The sequence below is a fragment of the Crassostrea angulata genome, chromosome 7 (assembly GCF_025612915.1).
Source record: "Crassostrea angulata isolate pt1a10 chromosome 7, ASM2561291v2, whole genome shotgun sequence".
Classification (NCBI taxonomy): domain Eukaryota; kingdom Metazoa; phylum Mollusca; class Bivalvia; order Ostreida; family Ostreidae; genus Magallana; species Magallana angulata.
Genome location: NC_069117.1, coordinates 4,382,563 through 4,406,545, shown reverse-complemented (window position 1 = coordinate 4,406,545; position 23,983 = coordinate 4,382,563). Strand labels below are relative to the sequence as shown.

Genomic DNA, 23,983 nt, shown 5'->3' with positions numbered 1-23,983 from the left:
ACATATCATGCATATACCTCGATGATAAACGTTTATCTTCACATATCATTGCCGCGTTTTTATATTGGAGAAGTCTGACGTACTAGTATCAGGCGGAGATCCAGGAAAATAGAACACAAACGTTCCGTTCATTTACAAGCTTCTTGTTGTTAACTAACACAAAGACAAAAATGGAGGAAACTACAGTGTAATTGAGATCAACGTTTATTTCATACAAAGATGTTTTTATAATATGTATCTGTAAAAGCACTCTTATATACAATAATTAACACGATGCATAATCTTCAAAGAGAATCAAACTGAATACATATTATCATGTACGCATGTACCCCAAATATTATTTATTTTTATTATTTACAATATTATATATTATCAATCCGTCATGTACTTATTCTTTAACGGTGATCGGTGATGACAGTGCTACAAGGATGCATCTCGAATGACAAATTTTTTGAACACAAAAGTACTATCTTATAATGCAAATACTATTTACTGATATATTAAAATAAATAAGAATCAATGACTGACTCTTCTTTTTCTTTGTATTTAGCAGAATTATTTTCAAGTTTTCTTTTAAGAAATACGCAACATAAACCTATACCTGAAAACACTCTCATGGATGATGAAATGAAGGTTTTTCCGTACCCTACCCCTTCCATGAATAAAAGGTTTTTACCGTCTATATTTTCAAATATAGTTTTAATTTGTTCTCATGACTCATGTGTAGAATAATACATGAAAGTTAATTCAACTATGATTCGTATTTTCATAGTATTAGATCGTCACTTGTGGTCCTCAGATATAACAGATTTTATGTTTTTGCTTCTTGACAATTTTTCTCAAAAAGTATCAAACTCTCAGCGATTGTATGTAGTGTTTAGCCACAGTGCTATTGTATATATGATGTCCGCTGTCACTTCCAGTCGTCACCAGATGGCAACAAGGAACCCTACTTTTTTACTTTAAAACATTTTTTTAAAAAAATGTTGAAGGTCATTTGAGACGCGTTAACAAACGAAGAATATGTGATTTGTTTAAGTTCGATCAAAGCATTCACAGGATTTTGGGGTTTCTGCAGTGAGAGTTCCCGTGGCGTAATAGTTAAAGTCGTGGACGCGCCAAACCTGGGTAAAATTCCTGAGGCCAAATGTTTTTTCTTCCTTAATTGTATTTCAATTTATGCATTTATTTTTGAAATGATTAATTTTTTTGTATGATACCAAGACTGACCTCTAAAATAGGGGCCCAAGAGACGCATAAATTTAATTACAAATAACTTTAAAACAATTAAGACTTTGAATTGCATTTGATAAGCAAAGTTGTTGATCGTAACATTATGTTGAAAAATCACTTCAATATCCATTTATTACGTAATTAGGGGCTTAGGGGCTGAAGTCCGCATATTTTGACTCAATCTATCTAGAGAAAACAACACATTTTGTTACTCATTGTAGAAGAGGGAATGTTTGTTCTGATGATAAATCTGATAATCGATTTATCTAATGAAAACACCAATGTCCGTCTTTATTAGGAATCTACAGAGCTGGTCCCTAAAATATTCCTATAAAAAATGAACAATAATTTTAGTTAGGCGTTATAACAACAAATGTTAATTGTTAGCATTCGAGATAACTTTCGTATGATAACATAATAATGGACTGGCCTCTTGATACAATAATTATCTTATTGTCCATTCATTACATAACTGGATATATTTAGGAGACTAACATATTCAATCTTTATTGTGCCGCATGTAAATAAAATAGAAAATACTCTGTTTAGCATTATAAAAGAGTTGAAGATCCTATGCATTATTAAAGTTGGGGCGGGGATTTTCTTTTCATCAATATTGCATCGCATCATTTTTGAAAAATCGCACGGGAGGCCTACTCGTTACTTGTAACGAGATAATATCTGATAATATTATTGTTATATTACTTTTGTTAGAAACTTGAGGGTCGAAGGAAATTTTCAGACTATAGCTTCTGAAAAAGTTTTATTATAATCAAACAATACCATTGTTATATTGGGGAATCAAAAATACGTTGTATGTTTTAGTAATTTCAGAAAATTTAACACTATTTTAATTTTGTAATTCAAAAGTTGATACATATTTTTTGAATTCAAGTCGTCAAGTGTTGGCATATTCTGCACGTTTATTTGAATCTGAGAAATTAATAAATGAGACGATTTATGATGGGTTATCACGTACAGTACCGATCAGACCCAAACTAACACCAGAGTAAACCCCAAATAAACCCTGGGTTTACTTTTTGGGTTTACTTGGGGTTTACTCTGGGTTTACTTTTTGAAAATTTGGGTCCACTCGGGGTTTACTTTGGGTTTACTTGCGGTTTACTTTGGGTTTACTTTGATATTGCTTTTAAGGTCAACTGTAAGCACTGGAGTGTGAAGCAGACAAGTATTTTATCTTACCATCCTACTGCCTGTAATTCCTACCCTTTGTATATTCCGAATACACAGAAAGCGTCTGCTTTCAGGGGTATACTTCTGACTGGGTTTACTCTCTGTGTCCACTCTGGGTTTACTTTGGGTTTACTCTGGGTCCACTCTAGTAAACCCGAAGTAAACCCAGAGTAAACCCAGAAAGTAAACCCAGGGTTAAGTTGGGGTTTACTTTCCGTTAGGTTGGGTCTGATCGGTACTGTATCTCATGGCTTATGCTTCTTCGCAAGTATATAAAATCTATCGCTTTAATAGCGGAATAGTGTCTGTAAATGTATTATATTTAACATGTATGGTATTTTGGCAGAATGATTTTGCAACAAGTTAGCGTTGATTTATGAAGTGCATTATAAAAAGTACCTATTTATCTATACACAAGTGTTCACTTTGGCAATGTTCTTGATTTGGCGGAATGACATACACATCCCACTGTAGTTTGAAAGAATTGCTTTTCCGATATACTGCATTAATTTGATAATAAAAGAATTTATGTTTAGGATATCATTCAAAATGGTAGTGCTCTCTTTTGTGACTTCTTTTACTGTGGAAGAACATGTTGGACTATTGGCGAATAAGAGACGATAACTCCTTCGTGTTAAAACTCTGGTTCTATCAAACAGTGGTTGTTGTTCTTTGTTAGATTCACTGTGTCCTGTTACAGAATTAGTTTAATGATACCATGGCTCCCCAACCTTGGCATTAAACTTAGAACGATATTTATGGGGCAATAAAAAAATTTTCGAAAAAAAAATATTCTCTTTCGTTTTCTTGCTTTTGGCTTTAGACTAACGGTAAATGAAAAACTTCTTTTGGAAAAACATATATTTTATAAAAAAATAAACATTATTTTGTTTGCCATTAAAAAATAAACAAAATAGTAATGAAGAGAGCTGGTGAATGTTAAGCATGTACGCAATACGTCATATAAGCCTATGGTTAGTTAATTTTCAAGTATTTTACCGGTATCATCTCTATGTATGTTTATTCTCCCTGAGATTCACCTTTAATTTTTATTCCTTTTTACACATTCCTTTTTTAAACAAACATTGAAATAACAGGAAGTTGTGAAGTAACAAAGTCCAATATAGGCAAACTTACATGAAACATACCATTACGGAATAAGCCACATAAAGCACATTATATATTGAAAAGCTTTTATGTCATATTCTTTGAATTTGTATGCTAATTGGTTATTTTACTTAGGAACATGGGGTAAAATGCATTCACTTTTAGGTAGTATTAGCTAACTCATTAGCCCAAGAACTAGGCGAAAGGATGATATCCAGTGTTCAACAAGTAAGTCTTTACGTGCATTATTTAAATAAAACGTAAAAATGAACGAGTATTCCTTTTAAAGCATGATCGGCAATAATGATATATAGATAGCTAGAAGCAATCAACATGATCATTTGGATGTAAAAAAATTAAAAATGTACTGTATTATTACAAAATATAGAATATTTTGAATCTGTACACCATAATTTCATCATTATAAATCGTCAACAAATTTAATTTTGAAATAAATTTGGGGAAAGCCGTTCGTAAACTCCTTGTCTAGTTTTATATTTTTAACACAATTATTAAATGTTAATGTATCTTCTATTTCTTCAGAATACTGAGTACGGCTCTTAAAAGAGCATTAACACGTAGACAAAGAAAGAGTTGTATTAAAATAATTTAATGCGACTGAAAAACATCGAGTGCCATCATAACTTGCTATTGAGGTCGCATTATAACGTAACCTTGTTTATAAATCAAGCCGTCTTCCTAGCTACTATTATGCAACATCAATAGATCGAGGTCAGTTCATGGACCATCTTCTTATAATCGAGGTCAGTTCATCGAGGTCAACTGCATTATTGAATGAATCTTTCGATCAAAATTCTTACGTGTGAGCCAAAATGTGTATTCTTGAATTAACAGGTTGAACTGTATTTAATGTATGTTTGCATCTCTTAAGGTAAATGAATTGAAATAAAACTGTGTAAAATATTATATAAATACTAAACCAAAGCTTTAAGTTTTTATAAGAACAACTAATGCAAGCGGAATGTGTGTGCACGTGGAAGCATTTGCCGGATGCCTCATATGGACACAACAGTTCACAAAAAAAAAGAAAACAAACTTATTACTTGCTTGCTATCTTCGATAGTTTGAAAGAATTGCTTTTACGATGTATTGCATTAATTTGATTATAAAAGAATTTTATGTTTAGTATATCATTCAAAATGGTAGTGCTCTCTTTTGTGACTTTTCTGTTACTGTGGAAGAACATGTTGGGATCTTTGCAAATAATAGACGATAACTCCTTCTTGTTAAAACTCTGGTTCTATCAAACAGTGGTTGTTGTTCTTTGTTAGATTCACTGTGTCCTGTTACAGATACATATCTAGTAAAGTGTTATTTTAAATGTTTTCATCAGTGTTGATTTTTGTTTTGTCATTAGATATTAAATAATTTTGGATTTTACAGGTAACGCAATTTTTTTTTTTTATAATTTATTTTTGTTTGTTTTCATTTTCACAATCATATATGATTTCATAAAGAGGTATTATATATAAGAATTATTTGGCATTCTCACTTTCACACTCTTTCTCTCCCTTACATACTACATTCTCTTCAGAGCAAACACAAAGGATATATATATATATATATATATATATATATATATATATATATATATATATATATATATATATATATATATATATATATATATATATATATATATATATATATATAAAATTTAAAAATGATAAATATCCAGAATAAAATCACAAATTGATCCTATTAACCGCAAACGTTTTCGCCATTCCTGGCTCTTCAGGCAGTTATGTACAAAAAAGGTACCTTTTTTTTTTTTTTTTTGTACATAACTGCCTGAAGAGCCAGGAATGGCGAAAACGTTTGCGGTTAATAGGATCAATTTGTGATTTTATTCTGGATATTTATCATTTTTAAATTATTTAAAACTGTGCCGATTTATTTTTTGTTGTATTGGGAAATTATATATATATATATATATATATATACACAAAAATATAAATAGAACAGTTGTTTATCATGTTTAAAATTATATCTTAAATATGTTTTTCCAATTTTCCCAGAGTTTATTAAATTTTGTAATCTCACATGATTTGATAGCTATATATTTTTCAACTTTATATTTGAATGACAGATGATGTAACATTCCAACAATGTCAGGTTTTTTGTCTTGTTTTGAGCAATTAAAAATGTATTCCTTGGAGTACAGAATTATAAAATTAACTACTTTGTTGTAACCACTGAATGGAAGTTCATCAAATAGTACATATTTAATATTACAGCCAACTCTATTTGAAGTTTTTCTATAAATATACATACTAAGATTATTCCATATAGGAAGTATTTCTGAACATGTCATAAATACGTGCTGAATTGTTTCCACATTTTCCTTACAAAAAGCTCATACATCATATGAAATAACATTAATCTTTTTCAAAAAATAGTTTGTTGGAAGAATTCTGTGAAGAATTCTGTATTGTAGCCATTGTATTGAAGTATCAGTAGTTGTCTTAAAACAAACTTTAAAAAAATCTTTCACAGAATCATTTATATCTAAGTGAAGTGATAGTTCAGTGTTCCATTTCTGAATTGCTTTGGGAACAATATATTTACTATTAATAAGTTGATACAAAACTTTGGAATATTTTTCATTCAACAGTATATATTCAAAATAAAAAGGAATAAATGGTGGAAAATCTTTACTCACTGACATGGTCTTGAAAAATTAGATATTGCACTGATAACACAATTAACGCAAAAGTTATGATTCCAACAGTATGGGAAGCTATTGAAATGCTTCTATTGTTCTTGATAATGAACGCAGTATAAAAATTGGTGATCATATACCAGCAGTTTAAAGGTGTATAAACCTCTCAGAAAATATTTTTTCTACCTTACAAAATTTTTGTATTAAATCTTTGATAAAAATTGAGAAGTACAATTCATTGACGAAATATTAATGACAATGTAAATCATATACATTCACAATATGTTATCATAACTTCTATGCTATTTCTTATATTAGAAATACATGTGAGTATTTACTTGAACTACGATTTGCTCTGATTGCATTGATGAATACAGTGTTAGAGGAATACAGTAGAACTGTAATATAAAAGTAGAAGAATGGAATTTTTGCGAAAATATGATGTATTACTTGCTCAGAAAATATGTTTAATTAACATGATATTGGGATTACACTTCCTGGGATGATGCATATTTTAAATTTCAATATAATGATAATTGTGCATAGAAATTTTATGCATAGAAATCTATTCAAATGTTTTTGTACCATATAAACTGCTATTGAACACAATGATAAGAGGATCAATCTAACATAAGTACATGTATGAATGTCAGATGAATAAATTCAATAAATACGAACTAATCAACCCATTGATCTGTTGCTTTCTTTTTGTGATATAATTCTTAACTAGTATTGGATTTCTGAAGACATGAATGTTTGTTGTTGATCTTGAATATTTCAATATTTACTAGTTTTGTACATGTCATTACGAATTGGTTGTTTAAAGTATCACATTTGTTTTTGAAATAGAAACCTCTCTAACCTTTCAATTTGAATGAGCTGTGTTTAAATATAAGTTCTTTGATAAGGAAATAAATTAGCAGTGCCTACCATTTATTTCTTTAAGAGTTGTTTTTTCATACAATTTAAACATTATTTAAAAAAAAGCTGCATTCATGATCGGTTTAATTGCACTAGATATGGTTGATAAGCATATGAGTCAGTCACTAACAACAATGATATCAGATCCTCAAAGCAGAAATTGTGCTCTTATCACGAAACCGGTGCATAGTGCCGCGGAAAATAGTTATACAATAGTCAAATACGCAATGGCTTTTCTTGGAGTAACTTATTTTTGTTGCATATTATGGATTACAGATATTATATATTAATTGCGTGAAGGAAATATGAAGATTTATTGCTCCAAAAAATCATGTTTCCTGAGGGCTTTGTCCAAGGGAAATAAAATTTTTCTTTGGGAATAAATCTTCATATTTCCCTCAAAATCATGCAATCTTTTTTTTATATTACCGAACGCCGAGAGATAATACAAATACACCGGGTTTTAATTGTTTATAAACTCTAGTAAATCTATAACGAAGTGAATGTTTACCGGTTTCTCTCTGTGTCAGTGTTCTGATATAAAAAGGATTTAAACCAATTTTTTAGAAGAATCAATCATTTAATCACATCGTCTGCCCATCCTTGGAATTTTTCATAAGCATGGAATGAAAATTTCGAAGGGCTGAGATATGATGAAATAAGACGATGACAGGTGAATATGAATTTTTATTGCCCTGTCATGTGACTGTCTAGAACCAATCAGATGTCACAGTATATAGTTTAATCGTATAATAATATTTTTTCACTGTGAACAACAAAATTGTTTTTCTCCTAAGATTATTAATGAAATACATAGTTAATATAATCTTTGCAATAAATTCTTGGCTCTTAAATACAATTGCTAGTTCAAGGCCTACTGAAATTGATTTTATCATTGTGACCACACGAACAAATTGCTGCTATGGACACTTTTATTATTTTTATTGTGGACAAATAGTACTAATACAGTCATTATGAACGAATTGTAATGTAAATGTAATGAATTACATTGTAGACCTAAAACAACGGTTGCTAATTTGTAAGAGATTAACCTTCAATGTACTGATCTTATTGCCAACAACATATGGACCCTGTTTGAATCAAATTTGCTCAAATGATACATGTTGTTACATAAAAAAACTAATGCTATGGATAATGTAACCTACATAAACTGGGTGTGTCATTTACAAAAACTATTTAATCGAACTTTTCACAGATTATGCATAATAAAAGTTATAATTAGGATGTTGGGATGCTGTTAGATAATTGAATAGACAAATATGAAAGGTCACATTCCAAAGTATCTGTTCGAAAATATTTAAACAGAATATATACATATGATGCATCTAGAGTTGATTTGTAGATAATGCATGCAACATGTCTCTTTTTTAGAGACTAAATGTTAAAAGAAGGTGGTTTACTCTCGACTCCTACCGTATCATATATTTATTAAACATGCTTCGTAAAATATGTAAGATATATTGGAAAATATATGTGGAAATAATAGTTATTTCATGAAAATTTTAAAATGTGATTGATTTATCTTCATAAAAAAAAAAAAAACATTATTATAAAAAACCCCAAGAAAATCCACTCTAGAAACCCAATACCAACATTAATACAACAATTACTTAGAATGTATTCGAATACATTAAATTTCTATTATCATTATACCTGACTGATATTTAGGAACCAAGTGTTCAGGAGTAAAATGTAATGATAAAAAAAAATAAAAAATTACCATTCATTTAGAAACTAACCTTAATTCTTAATAGAAATATTTTGACATATAATGTAACTTCACGGTTAAGTGGCTTATATTTCTTTAATGTTTCATATTTACATGTATACCTGTTGCATTTAAAAAGTAAAAATTTAATGTCGAAAATCAAAACATTAAAAACATACAGGCACCAACACATTGCTATTACTACAGCTGCAGTTCCATTGCCTATTCAATAAAAATGTTTTTCTCCAATGATGATAAAAAAATTACATATTATTGAATGCAGGTAAACACATCAACATTAATGATGACTACCCTTAAAAACATAAAAAAAGTACTTCTATTAATGATGCTACGTAATCTATTTTCAAATTGAGTTCGGAATCTTTTATCGTTTGTCAATAAAGGGTAATCTGAAATGCTTTTATAAGGTTGTACCTTCCTGGTTAATTCTTGTTTGTACATTGATATACGCGGCATCTAGTTATATGTTTAAGTTAAATTGTAAAATTGTTCCATTAGAGTTCAGATTTATGTGAATGTTGTGCTAATATTTCGTTTGCTCAATTTTAGGTGTTTTAAGAGAAAAGAAGGAGACAGAGAGAGAGAGAGAGAGAGAGAGAGAGAGAGAGAGAGAGAGAGAGATTTGTTTATTTTAAAGATTATATCTTTGTGTGTTTTTGTAAAAAAAAAAAACAAAAACAACTAAAATTCATTTATTCTACATATTTGTATCATATTCGAATTACACAAAGTATGGGCATGAAATGCTTATGTGTGTTTCAATTATGATGAGGTCTCACATTATTTTTTTTCCATAATTGATATTCGACTAAAGTATACACTTCGTCCAAGATGAAATGTCAGAGTGTAAATGGGTTTGTTGCAAAACACAGAAAGAATTAATTGATGGATATAAGCATTGTTGAAATTTTGACATATTATAGTCTAAAGATTTCCAATTAAGGTAAAATATTGTTCTTGATACACTGTGTTTTAAAACATATTTGATCAAAAAGATGTTGTTTTTCCTCGTATGGTTATTAAAAAATCGAAAAAGAGAAAAATATGCATTTGATTTATGTAGAAATGCCGTATCTTTAAAACCATGTCAAATATTCGAAGCAATGACGAAATACATATAACAAATCATTTTTCATGCCTTAGTAATTATCAACACAAGAGTAGTTTGCTAATATAAGACAATCATTTAGAATGATAAAATGAAATATTTAGTTACTACTGGCTGGATTTTGTTTCTGTTCATAACATTAAAAAGTTATAAGCACCGATATCTTCTTTATCTTGTATGAATATGTCTGATCTTTTTGTTTAGCAGAAAATTAACAGTCATAGTTACCTCCAATATGAAGTTTTATTTCAAGGTTAAATATAGAATACAGTCATTGATATGAAAAGGAAACAGAAACTAAACACCAAGCTATTTAATCATTTAATCACAATGTCCTATAACTAATCTACTTATAGCATTTTTATTTACATGCCTTGCTTGAAAACAGCCTTAAAGATGAAAAGTTCACAAGAGTGGAATAGATATATAAAGTATAATAAGAAGTGTTGTATATAATCAAGACACAAAAAATCTCAATTTCTTAATATGTTTGTGATGAAAGAACTCACAATACGAAATAGTTAATTTCCTAAGTCAACGACTTATACCTTTTTTCGAATTTCCATTTATTTTCAAACTCTTATTTCATTTTATACATAAATCCTCGTATAATGCAACCTTCTTCGATATCCTTCATGCATTTAAAATAGTGCATTTATTGTGTAAATTGTGTGGGTATTGGTAGAGAAAAGCATTTAACCTTGAAAAAATATTTGTGTAACGAAAAGTGCTGGTTTTTTCTGCGTAGCCTTTGTTTAAATGCCTGAATTTTACGCCCATTGCGCAGTGCTTGTCTTGTATTTAAAACCAGCACAAACACGAGGCTAACGTGCGTCGTCGGCTTACATAACGGTATTGATTTTTGCAAGTCAAAACAGAAAATTCTGCGCATAGCCAAAACGAAAGTAGCTTATATTATGGTGAGTATTGAAAGTATCGAACGATATCTAACCACTCAATCGTATTTTAGTCAAATATGTAAATGTCATATCCTAATAATTAACAAAGATAATGACTTTTTATTGTTTACATAAGTGATAAAAGTAACAATTACTTTAAAACCTTATATCAGTATTTAGCATAATTGATTTACATATGAAAGCAAAACGGCATTGTTATTCTACGTTCAACATGTAAATGATAGACGTAGTATTGTTTAAAAATAAAAGATCAGAAAACGCAGAACAGAAACATGAAAAAAGATAAACAATGGAACAGTTTATCAATATTTGAAATAGTTCATCTTTAATCAATGAAGTTGTTTTAAAGCTTTTTAGGACTGCTGTATGTCGCGTGTTTAAAGTAAGATTGCTGCTATTGACGATCATGTAAATGATTAAAAAAAGTATGGGTCAACTAAACGACTATATATTAAGTATGAGCAGAATTTTTCTTGAACATATTTTATTGGGAATGGTACTGATATTTACAATTTAAGTGTAAACTATGGTTATTATATAATTATCTTAAAGAGGTTCGCTCCTCGGGTTTTGGGTAGCCATTTTGGGTCATCCCTAGTCTGAAAATTTTCCAAGATGTATTAATTCTTTTAGTGTATTTATATTTTACAATGCCAAATAAACTTTATTGAATGAAATAGTTAACAGAAAAATATATATCTAAAGAGTTTAATAAGCGACTATCTTTTGTGGCGGAAGGTTTTCTAGAGGAAAATGAACATTTTTCTTAACTCAATAGTTTTAGAGTACTGTTACTTTAGCTCCCTAATTTTAGTGCAGACATTACCTCAAGATAGTTTGTGCAGTGAGATATCTTCATGCTGTTCTGAAAAAATTATTTGAACAATTTTCTAGTATTACTGACATATATTTGCATTTTTCTCCAATTAAATCAAAATACTGAAAGTTATTAGAAACTCAAAAATTCAGTGAAATCAAAAAATTCGGGATAACTTTATTTTTTGAAACGTGACCCCAATATTTTTTTACTTTACATTAAACATTAGATTTATGCCTATTTGTATGCAAAGTTCTGGGAAGATGGCATTATTATTAATTTTATTTTTAATTTACATTATAATTTATTCACTCCAACATTTTGTAACAATATTAACATATACTCTTGCGTTCATTATGTATTGGCATATGAAGCACATAGTAAAGCAAGGTTGTTTTAACTTTGACTTAAATGTCACTTTAATATTCACAACATGCCCTCAACTTCATACCGTATCAAAATCATTATCACTTGATAGTTCAAACTAAATATTTGATGGATATCTTCAAATAAGGAATTTCCACGTTGAACATTCTCAAGAGAATTATCATTTCTGTTTGGGACCCCATATTTAAAAAAAAAAATGGCATGTGGCATGGGTCACAAATAGAATAAGTTAACATTGTATGTATCCATCTTTATAGGAGATAGTTGTCGGGTTATTGGCATTACTTGTATTTCAGGTGCCAACCTCCTTAAGCTAAAACCTTTCACCATCACTTTTGTATTTTAAGTATCATACATAGCGACTCCTTTAAAGAAGAAGGTACAGTTTCTTTCAATATTTGCCCTAAAATTCAAAAGTTGTTTAAATCTCATAAAAATACATAAGTACCATCTTGAACACGTGTGTATATAAAGTACCAAGTTATACACTTTTATCTTGTTTCAATAAATAGTTATGACCTAAACATTTTGGCATATTTCTAAGATTTGGTAAAAACTGATGAAAAATGGCATATTTTCATATAGTTTTTTGAAGAGGAAAATGTGTCCGCAGCTGTCGCCCACAACGAATTTAATATATATTATGTGACATCACATAATAAAATTATTATGTGAGTTTCATCGTTGTCGACAGCTGCGGATATATTTTTCTATTAAAAAAACCACTTAGGAATTGGTGTCTTCTGCTCAGTTTTTTGAAAATTACGGGAAAATGCACTGTTTGTGACATCACAATTAAAATTTTGGAAGTCTAATCGGGTAACTATATATAGATTCTTAGTTTATGGGTATGCTTGTGTAAATAAACGTTACATTTCAATTTCTTGTGATATCTTTAAAAATCACTCTAAAACAGGACAAAATATGATTGAAACTGTACCTAGTTCTTTGTTAATTGTCTGGCGGATGTTATATTTTTTCAAAGACAAGATCACTTTAAGTTAGGATTTAGTGTAAAGCTTGCAAAATATGAAATAAAATCAATCAGTAGAAGAGGGTTCTTAGGTAGTTTTTTTTTAAAATAAACATTGACAAGATAGTAATGAATGCATTAGGGAGAATATATTTGTTAAAGGTTAAAAGGTATATTTTAAAATCCTACACACTTTTTTTTGTTACCAAAATACCACATGCAATGAACCAGATTTTTACCAATTATGTAACAAAGCAATACTTAAACACAATTCTTATTTATGTAATGTTCTATTTCATGAAAAATATGATATTAACAAACTATACAGAATACATAAGACAAAAAAATCTTGTTATTTAAGTAAAGTTAGAATAGAGTATATTTAAAGATACAAATAATGTATGAATTTTACTTTATCCAATATGTAACTTGAAATATAATTGCCAATGTCATTGGATCTATCAAGAATTCAATAACATTACAATTACATGTTTTATTTTTCAACAGAAAAAACTTTCAAAGGAATTATGCAGAAGCTTAGAATTCAGGTTATTCCATACCTTGCTTGCTTTAAAAGGAATTCTTATGGTATAATTGAACATTTTTAACATTTTAAATGTTATGATATGTTAAGAAATTTCGAATTATCTTACTGTTTGTTAGTAGTGTGTTGATAAAATGCTTTCTTTAGGTTTTAGCAATTGTGCTGGTATTATCTTCTGAAGAAATTTCAACAGTTAAGCCATGTGAATTAGAAGAGGTGCTTGTTTCTTTAAGTGTGAGCAATACTTTACCCTGTAAATACGATGCCATTAAAAACGAGTCAACATGCATACGCAATTGGGGGATATCTCTTCCAGTTCTGATTTTACTAACTTTCCTATTGATATTGAATTTCATATGGATACCTAAGTACAATGGAATCAGCATATTCATCAGAGTAAGTACACAGAAAATATCAATGACAATACATTATTCATGTTCAATATCAAGAAACCCCAAATGTTATTTATCGGCCACTTGAAATACTCTTTTCAAAGTTTGCAGGAATTATTGTCGTTGGAGTTCTTGCTGTCTTGTATGCAGGCATAATGATATATTTCTACGAAAAAGTGCTTGACTACAAAGAAAAGCAAATGGATACGGTTCGTATAATTTCTTAATTGCATTAAACAAAACTATTTTATTCTCGTTGCATATGAATGTGTATAGTGCACATGGTTATATAATTTAATTTACTGTGTGCCTATGTACATTTATATTTTGATTTCAACATAACTTGTATTACGCTCTTCTTTACAAAAATGGAAAACTAACTTATTTTAATCCGATGAATTCAAAGTGAATTTATTTATGCAATTTTTTTATTTAACGGAAAAGGAAACTTTATGACTTATATCGTTAAACATTTAGCGCCCATTTTCTTTCCACAATGTCTTATGAAAGAAAGTTTATTAATTTACCAACAAAGATTTAGCATGTATTTTTATAGAACTATGTCGAAATAAAAACATCAATGATAGCTCGACTCCAGGAGAGTTATAGTTCGGATAATGTAACCAGCGGAGGTGCAATATCTAATAGTTGGAACAGGTTCTTCATCGAGGTAAAAATAAAACTAAAAAAAATCAATGAAAAGCTTCAAAACCTGAAAACTGTCTTATGTTCCATTTTGTTCAAAACACAAAAAGCATGAAACGATAAAAGACAAACAAAATTCGGTGAACCATAGGTATTTTGATCACTGTCTTACCAACTGTATGACTATCATTAAGTTATGATATCAATTGTTATGAATAAATCATGTTTTTTACTTCAATGCTTCTTATCTGACTCATTAAGCTTTGAATATTAATTTTTTCTCTGTTTTTAATATAAATGAAGTACGACTGTTGTGCTATAAACCAAGTCAAAGGAACAACTAACGACTTTGACAGCACTCCGTGGTGTACCACAGCAGGCACATGTCAGTCAACTGCATCCCAGATCCCAAAGACCTGTTGCAATTATGTCTCGGAGGACGATTATGGAAGCGCACCAAATACCTGTCATTCATCTGTCAGTCCTGGAACATTTAAATATGTAAATCTTTATAACACATTGCTTTTTACTAATTTCTGTAACGGGTGCTTGAGGGCAGGACCGACCACCCCTCCCCTTTCATCCCCTCTCTTTCAGTATCTAGATTTTAAATGAAATGATCCTTTATGACATATTTATATATTAATTAATACATTCATTACACAAATGTATTAAAACAAACTTTCATTTAAAAAGTCAGACTATCTCTATATACAATACAACAAGGTTTCAAACTTCGTCTTCTAGCCGAGAGGCACTGCTGATAATATTTGATGAACTGTATTATCAAACTACAACAATAAAAAAGTGATGACCACATGTCGTAGCTCAAAAAATCAATTCACTGAGTATCTGCATGTGATGACCCTGAAATAAATTTATTGAATAAATTGTGACAATTTCGACTAGTTGCAAGTTTTTAAACAGATAAATAGCTCGTAACATTAATTTCATATTTTCCTTTTTCTCTTCCATGGCATTCTTTTAGATTTTCTAGTACCCAAGAAGATTAAAAATGGTTTTAAGTTCTTCTGGGCTTGTTTAGAATTCGTCCTTATAATAAATGATATTTTTTCCGAGTTTTCCATGCAATTTCATAAAAATCGTTTACCTTTTTTATCGCCTGTACACTCATGACTTTCCCCTTTGTGAGCGGAATTATCTTTCTAGATGGTCTAGATACTTAGGGGATGGGGTGAAAGAGGATGTTAGTCCTGTCTTTCAGCACCCGTGATTTTTGTATCACATTATAGTGTTTTAATGCCTAGTTTACAAAAACGTTGATGAAAGAAATTGACTTCAGTTGTGATTATGAACGAGTTAATTTGAGACGGGTGTGCTATAATGCCTATTAAAGATGGAGTATAAAACGTTCTGTAACTAGAGAATTTGCAATCAGTGATCCATTTGATAACTTTATTAATCTTGAAAATGTAGAACTGCATGATACCTATCAAGTCACTAAGCGTTGTACACATTGAAGAATGGCAAGTAAGCCTGCTACGAATCACCTTATTGACTATTGGGACTTTGGAGGTGAGTTTTTTTTTAACTCAAAGGAAACGTTACGAGACACTCAGTAAATTAATACTACTTTAAAACCTCATTTGATTATAATACGAATTTTGTCTCTTTACAGATAACTGAATTTATCATTGAAGGGATGTTGTTATCATTATATATTTGTTGTATTCGAAAGAAAGTATGGCCTGAATAAAGGTCGATATTAAGAGTTAAATCAATGTAATGAATGGTGAAAACCAAGTACACTTTGTCAATGGCGTTTTTTTAATGGCGTGTTTAAAAAAAATCTCGATTTTTGTAATATAACGACAAATTTAACTATACATAATACACTACGTATGCATGTTTTTTTAATCATTGTCTTTTAAGATTTGTTATCAATGTTATCATACAAATATGATTTTTTACAGGTTGATCGTTTTTTCTTTTTTAATTTAGTTATTTGAATAAAAATAGTTGACTTAGTAAGAAAGTGGCCATAAATGGCTTTAGTCATTTATCATCATATATAGAAATCCATTTCTTCAGAAAAACGTAGTCAAATTTTTCAAAAAGACTAGATGATACCTCGTGCAAGCGGGGGAATTAACACTTTTAACATCATTATAACATAATGCTTAATATGTTGAACTAAACTTTTTTTTTTCATTTTTGTATATACTTTGTCCAAATGTTTCCTTATCTTAATCCTTTAAAATTGAAATAAAAAAACGAACTGCATTGTTTGATATTTAAAGGAGCGGACAGGGATAAAAAATCTAAACAGAAATGGATAATATACAAATGTACATGTACGTGGCCTCAATCCAGTTTGTTTCAGCTGAATTAGAAAAAAATATTATTTTTTTTTATTCAACATGTATTTATTTCAAACCAGTGAATAGGTATTTAGTGTATCTCTTCCTAAATTTGGTTCTTTAGGTCAATTTTCAATATAATTTCTATTACTGTCTCAAATAAGAATTTCAGATAAAAGAAAAACAATCTGGAGGGGGAATCCCCATTAAACATTCCTGTTTTATGTATACATCATTTATCCATACAGTACAGCAATCGCAACTTCATGAGAAGTTGCGATTGACAATATATAGACGTAGAATACAATTGTCAGTTCATTAATGTTTAAGGTTTACAACCAATCTGTCGTGTTATGAAAATGTATAAAATAAAAACACGCTAGTTAATACATTATTTTCCATTTGCATGCATAGTTTAATCTAAAGTTGTCACATTCAAAGTAGCTGGTCAAAACCGGTGGCATGATGTCAAATAGTTCTTTCCATTAATACGAAAGTCGTATTGATTGTTCCATTTTATTTAATAACTTTTTGTATTAGTCAAAGTCCGATCCAAGGTGTCTGCCCGCGATACATGATGAATTCATCGTAAACCTTTCCTTATTTAGTCAATCTTCGTTCTTGGTTACCCGTTCTGGAAAGTTCTATCCCATTCTCTCACCAGGCCGTACTTCGCAAGCGAATGAGTATCAAATCCAAAAATCGCCCACTCAAACAACGAATTGACTTATTTTATTTATTCAACATGTGTAAAATCTTAACTTTTATGTATTCTGTAAATAGGCTCACAGTAAATATATTCACTCTATATTGTAATTAATCAATATTACTTCATTGCAAGTATATATTTTGATGCAAACTATCCCTGACTTGGATCCGCCAAAGCGTGTCCACCACCTTACTCTCTGTTTTGCTATTTCGAGCTTGTTTATCGAAAATGAGAGTACAATAGGTTTTTGACTAATTTCACAATAATAACTTATAAGTTAAAATTCAATTATAACTTACGGACATCATTTCACATGTTTTCAAATACCAGAGGTGTAAACAACTAGTCTGGTGCAGGCATTTTGTAGTTTGTTTGCAAAATGCCTTAATTTATAAGTATAGATGTAGCTAAATCAGTTTCAAATTTTATTACCGATGTTTTATGAAATATAAGATGCAAGATTTGATTTCATGTAAAACTGTGTGGATAAACATTTGCAAAAATATTCTATAGGAAAGCTTCTGAAAGTTCTATTAAGCATAATTAAGCAGTGACGTTGACATAATGAGGGATCGCTAAATACAGTGAATGCTTTGAAAATAAGCATTATGTATAAGCTACTTAAACGCTTAATAGTTTGTATGTTACAAGAAAATTCAAGTCTTAATACATATGCAAAAAGGAAGGTATTGACAGTATGAAATGTATTGAAAAATTAATATTTGTTATTCTTGTTGCAAGTATAATCAACTGACAGTTTGGTACCCTTTAAACGAATTTGTTTGATGTTCATTTATGTTATATTTGAATAACATAGAAACATGAGGTTTTCAATTCTTCTAGTAAAGATAGACTTCTAAGTGTACCTTGTTGCATAAGAAATGTTGAATTAGTTATTTTGTATTACGTAAGATATCTTTATGTTTTTAATGGAATTCGTCATATCATACAACCAATTGTGTAGAATATTTGTACACTTTTTTTGTTTGCTGATATAACAAATTTCTTTATGCTTGGGCTTTTACCATTGTGCATTGGATTTATGTGTATATTTATAAAAGAGAGCGCAGCTTGACGTCGCGAAGTCCAGGAGTTTTCTGTCTTCAGAAATGTACCCACAATTCCGTGTAAATCACATTTGTTTGTGTTTATATGCATATTATTTCACTCAATTTGTTCTGTCCTTTCTCAACCTCACTAAAACACATAAAACAAACTTTCAAGCCATTGTGAATGATTATATACCTATTCTTGCATGTATATTGTAAGTAAAAAAATGTTCCAAAAGAAATGTAGTGTCTAAGAAAGCTGCGAAAGTCATGAATAAAAATATAAATAAAAAAAAAAGATCACACGTGTGCTTCTTTTAAAGTCTATTTACAACAGCCTGATTTAAATGCTGCGATTGGACCAGCTACTCCCAGCTGCAGCCAATCATAAAACAGAGCGTATCAGAGTTTTCGGAATGAGATCTGCCAAAGGGTTATGGGGAGCGGAGTGGACCGAAAACCCTTGGCTAACAAAGATGCAAGCATCCTCAAATGATGTAGATTCATAATTGTTATAATCTTAACATCTGCACAGATACTGGGGCCAACAAGATTTTACGTTAAAAATTTAACATACGGTAAAAGGAATAATAAAGAGATGGATTAAAAGAAAATCTTCTCAAGAATTAAATTGCTACAATTTTTTATATTAATATGTAATCATAAATGGACTATTACTTGGGGCCCCAAGAGGGATTAAAAGTTTCATAGAAATATATACCGACGATGTTTAAAAATCTTATTCTCAACAACTACAATGCTACAGTTACTATGCAAGCATTCTTAGAAAGGTTGTATTCTACATTAATAAAATCATTATCCTAGACTAATGCTGGGGCTCTAAGAGGGGTTTAATGTTTAACATTGAAATATATTTGGAAAATATTCAAAAACTAAAATAGAACGATACAATGAACTGTTGTTCAGGGCAGCGATGTGGCCCATGAGCCTCTTGTTTTATAAATTTATAAAAAATATATTAGAAGAGTAAATACTTGTTTATCTTCAAGGAACTATTTCCGTGTGTAAGGTTGTTGACGTTTTGTAGCAAATGTGTTGTTCGGCTCACAATGATAATGCTTACAGAAAATATTGAAGTTTAATATAATACGTGGTAAAACGTAATTAAAATAATATCTCAGGATTTGTGATTGTATTGATTTTTATCAAACCCTTTCTATGTTTTATATCTTCTTGTCAAGGCTCGGGAATAGAAAACATACAACTCGTTGGATACAAATCATTTACCATCGCCAATCATGAGATATCCTTTATTTACGTGTAATAAGTACTCGCTATTTCAGGGTTATCCGCGATCCCTCAGCTATTGATATTTTTGTTTTTTTATTGGATAATATACACGAAAGTTTCGTGCTTTACTGTCCTATCGATCCAAGCAAGTGTTTGGAAAATGGAAAATACACACATATGTGTACTATTTGTAAGTGGGGAGTGGATAAACACAACAAATAGACAGAATGTATAAATGAACGAATTAAAAAAAAACCCAAATCTATGTAATAGGTGAAAAAATTAAATATCAGATACCTTCATTTATTTGTGAACAATGTTAATGAATGGAATAAAACGTTGCCTATTTTACCAAGATGGAATGCCAATTTTTTTTAAAAATCAACACAGATGTATATCATGTGTTTATAAGTGTCTGTAATACTTTTGTCAAACACGAAGAAAAATTGAAAACTCTACTTAACCTAAATGATTCATTCTGTTGGAAAACAAAACATAATACACTTTTTAAATGCTCAGAAGACAGTAAGCTCCTAAAACTGGACTACAGAAAACTTCACCGAATTACGTATTTATTCAATTGTGAAATAACCACCAACAACAAATGTACACAAATTTCACGAAAACGAGAACCTGGTACTGACTATAGTTAACAATGATGTGAGATATGTGTAGTTCCTGTTTTGCTCGCCCCACAGTTGGTTTGAATAAAAAAAACCTCAACACCGTTTGATGAATACTTAACTCTGTTTATTTGTGTTTACATCATTCGATTTCATCTGTTGGCATCCAAATTCAATATTTATCAAATATTGTGACCTACTAGTAACTTATTTTCGGCAGTTAGTCATCACATTGCAAGACCGCACTATTTCACAATTTGAAATAAATTTTTCATTCATAATAAATATCACATGATAAGACAATAATAACATTTGTAAAGAGCGTAAAATAATTACTCCCTCTTTAAGATTATACCAAAATCAGCACATTATGATAAACATCTTGATTTGATAAAGTCAGACCAAGAAATAGCTAATAATGTATGGACTTTGCTTCAAAAGTCTTTGTTCCACAGAAACACAAAGGTGCTTTTTCCAGAATATAAGAAGCGTATAAAAGCGTTCGGTTGAAGATGTTGATAACAACAACAGAAATACAAAGATGCATCAAATGCGTGTTATGTTATGTTATCCTGCTTATCCTTCTTGAGATAATAGGATTTTAATTGTCTTGATGAGTAATCTCTCTCTCTCTCTCTCTCTCTCTCTCTCTCTCTCTCTCTCTCTCTCTCTCCTTTATAAGCGCATGCAATGAGGCGTTGACAATGCAACTGCCGATATTTTTTCCTACAAAGAGAACTGACGAGTGTGATTTGCAGTCGAATTTTCTCTCTTTTTAAGCACCGTGTTCAATGTTTCATGTTTTCCTTCTCTTTTCACAAAACAGAAAAGCTACCAAAACAAGGCTACTACATGTATGTAAAAATTATAAAACCATTTTTTTCAAGTCATTGAAATAGGGAGAGAACTGTGAAAAGGTCTTCTGTTACAGCTTCAAGTCAAGAAAGGATTGTCAATCAGTCTTAATAAAGCCATCCCCCTTCCCCTTACACTTGACATGGTCTTACAGATATTAATAGGAGGTCATTTTCACACTTTTGACCAATCAGGGCTTTAGAAAATCAATTTGATCTCTTGAAAATTAGTTCATGCCTATTTTCTATATTTTAATGTTACCCCCAGACTGCAGAGTATTAAAGAGTTAGATCTCTTGAAAAAAAAGATAAAGGCATGTCTGTGATAAGTTGGCGATATATTGAAACAAGAAAAGTATTGACTGCTATTTTAAAACACTATTAGGCACAGGGAGCTATTCCCAGTTAGCAAAATGAAAGCGGGTATGCATGTCTTCATGTGAAGCTTTTAACTCTCATATTACGCAATATCCAAACAATACTATATTATAATTAGATTGATAAGATAACGAAGAACAACTTTTCCAGGGAAATCATTATCGTAGCATGTATCGTTTTTTAATTATACAGCAAAGACTTTCAGGGACCTAGATCCCTTATTTAAGGGGCCAGCCCTTTTCTTTTGGTCTCAAATGAAAGACCTTTAATTTATGCACAACTTACGAAGCAAAAACATGAGTAAAAATTAGCAATTTTTAAAACATAGATTTCAATTATATAGTTTAAGTGGTACAATTGGAAAAAACTAAAATACAAAAATCAGAGGACAATATTCAAGGAATCAATTTTAAAGATTTCTAACTTTGGATTATTTGCTACGAACCATTTCGCAGCCTTTGTCCGGAAACGAGTGCCCCTAAAAATTTTTAAAAAGGGGAATAACTCGAACCCGAAAGTTACGATTTCTCATTTTTTTTACTTAAAATGTTAATCTAATTTACAATACAACCTGAAAATTTTAATAAAATCGAATGCCAAACAAAAAAGTTATTAAGGTTTAAAAAGCGTCTAGAAGAAGAAAAACAATAATGAAGAATTACCATCAGAATCAGTACAAGGTCTTCCGTTGGAAACGGAAGACCTTAATGAAAACATTATCACATATACTCACATCAAGAGTTGTGTGAAACACGTATGCTTCCTCCGTTGGAAACAACCTGACCTAGATATTATTATGATAAACTACCAAACTTCATTTCAAAATTATTACATTCCGTTTGCATTGGGAATCTGGGACATTCAATTTGCTATGAATACACCTAGCTAATATCATGCGCCATGAGCACAAATATAAACGTCACCAAGCGTTTTGAGTATTTCTATTTTTGTAATATTAATACAACGTTCAATTTTACATAACCAATTTCATATATACTTATGGAAAATAATTGTTAAATCATATTTATTCGTTATTAATAAGAATTTTCTCAACACATTTCCTAGCACTATATTTTTAGTCGCGAATGAGAGCTTAATAACATGGCTGTTCCATGAATGTTTCATATTCCTGACTCAGAGCGTATATAATGGCTTTTCAGCGATGATACACATTTATTTCTTACAAAAATATACATTAGTATGAATAAAAATATAGAAACTGAATTTTTATTTTTGGATGTCGTCGGTCCTATAATACACCAAGTGATGCAGACAAATTATCATACCCCGCTAAAGCGCGCTTTTCAATTTGTCTGGACAACTTGGTGTGTTATATGATCAATCACATCCAAAAATAGGCATTCAATGCTTAAATGTGCAACCTCTGCGAAGAAAATACACGGAAACTGTTGGTGGACCAATCGATCGACAGAGAGACAGAGGGACAGCAGCAAAGTAATTTTTTCTCCCTTCTTCGAGGTAGGGGGGGGATGAAAAAATTTTATGAGAAAAATACCCAGGAAAGGTTTGAAGACCATTTAACCAAGGATAAAGGTCACATTCTTCCATTTGAACTTTACATATGAAGTTTATTGGAAAATCATTTGGAGAGTATGGGTGATAGAAACGGAAAGCTTTAGCATACCTTATAATTTTTTTTTTTTAATTTTATTTTTGCTTTACTCGATCATCCTGTGCGTACACAGGTTAAAGTCAACAAAATTATCCTAATTTTAACAATAACGAAAACTGTCTCGTGTTCGTAATTTTGTAATGATTTGTGGATCATTTTCCATCCATCGAGTTATCTATGAACCTTTTCATGATATTTTTTTAAAAGAATCATTTGCTATGTTTTTCTTAAATCTTGGTCTGTTTTTTGTTTAGATTAATATATATTAAGAATTTTTTTTATTTCATTCGCAGCATTTTCGGACATAAAAGTAATACATCAAATTCATACACGAGTTCTCTTTATCGATTTGTGGTTTAATACCATCTCTTTAGTATTCAAATCAGATGCTCTTAGAAACTTTCCATCCATGGAGCAAGCTCTACTATGAGTTTTCACTTGGTGTCTTCATTTGCGATATAGCTCTGTATATCTGGATCACTGATGTCCAT

General features: G+C 30.3%; 1 protein-coding gene across 1 annotated transcript; it reads left to right on the top strand.

Moving 5' to 3' along the window:
- Positions 1 to 10,805: 10,805 nt before the first annotated feature.
- On the top strand, positions 10,806 to 16,918 carry LOC128191463 (uncharacterized). Its single transcript, XM_052863542.1, has 8 exons — positions 10,806 to 10,916; positions 13,601 to 13,681; positions 13,785 to 14,033; positions 14,134 to 14,238; positions 14,586 to 14,699; positions 14,978 to 15,175; positions 16,112 to 16,210; positions 16,314 to 16,918. The coding sequence occupies exons 1-8, from the start codon at positions 10,914 to 10,916 to the stop codon at positions 16,389 to 16,391; spliced, it is 927 nt and encodes a 308-aa protein (XP_052719502.1). The 5' UTR covers positions 10,806 to 10,913; the 3' UTR covers positions 16,392 to 16,918.
- Positions 16,919 to 23,983: the final 7,065 nt, after the last annotated feature.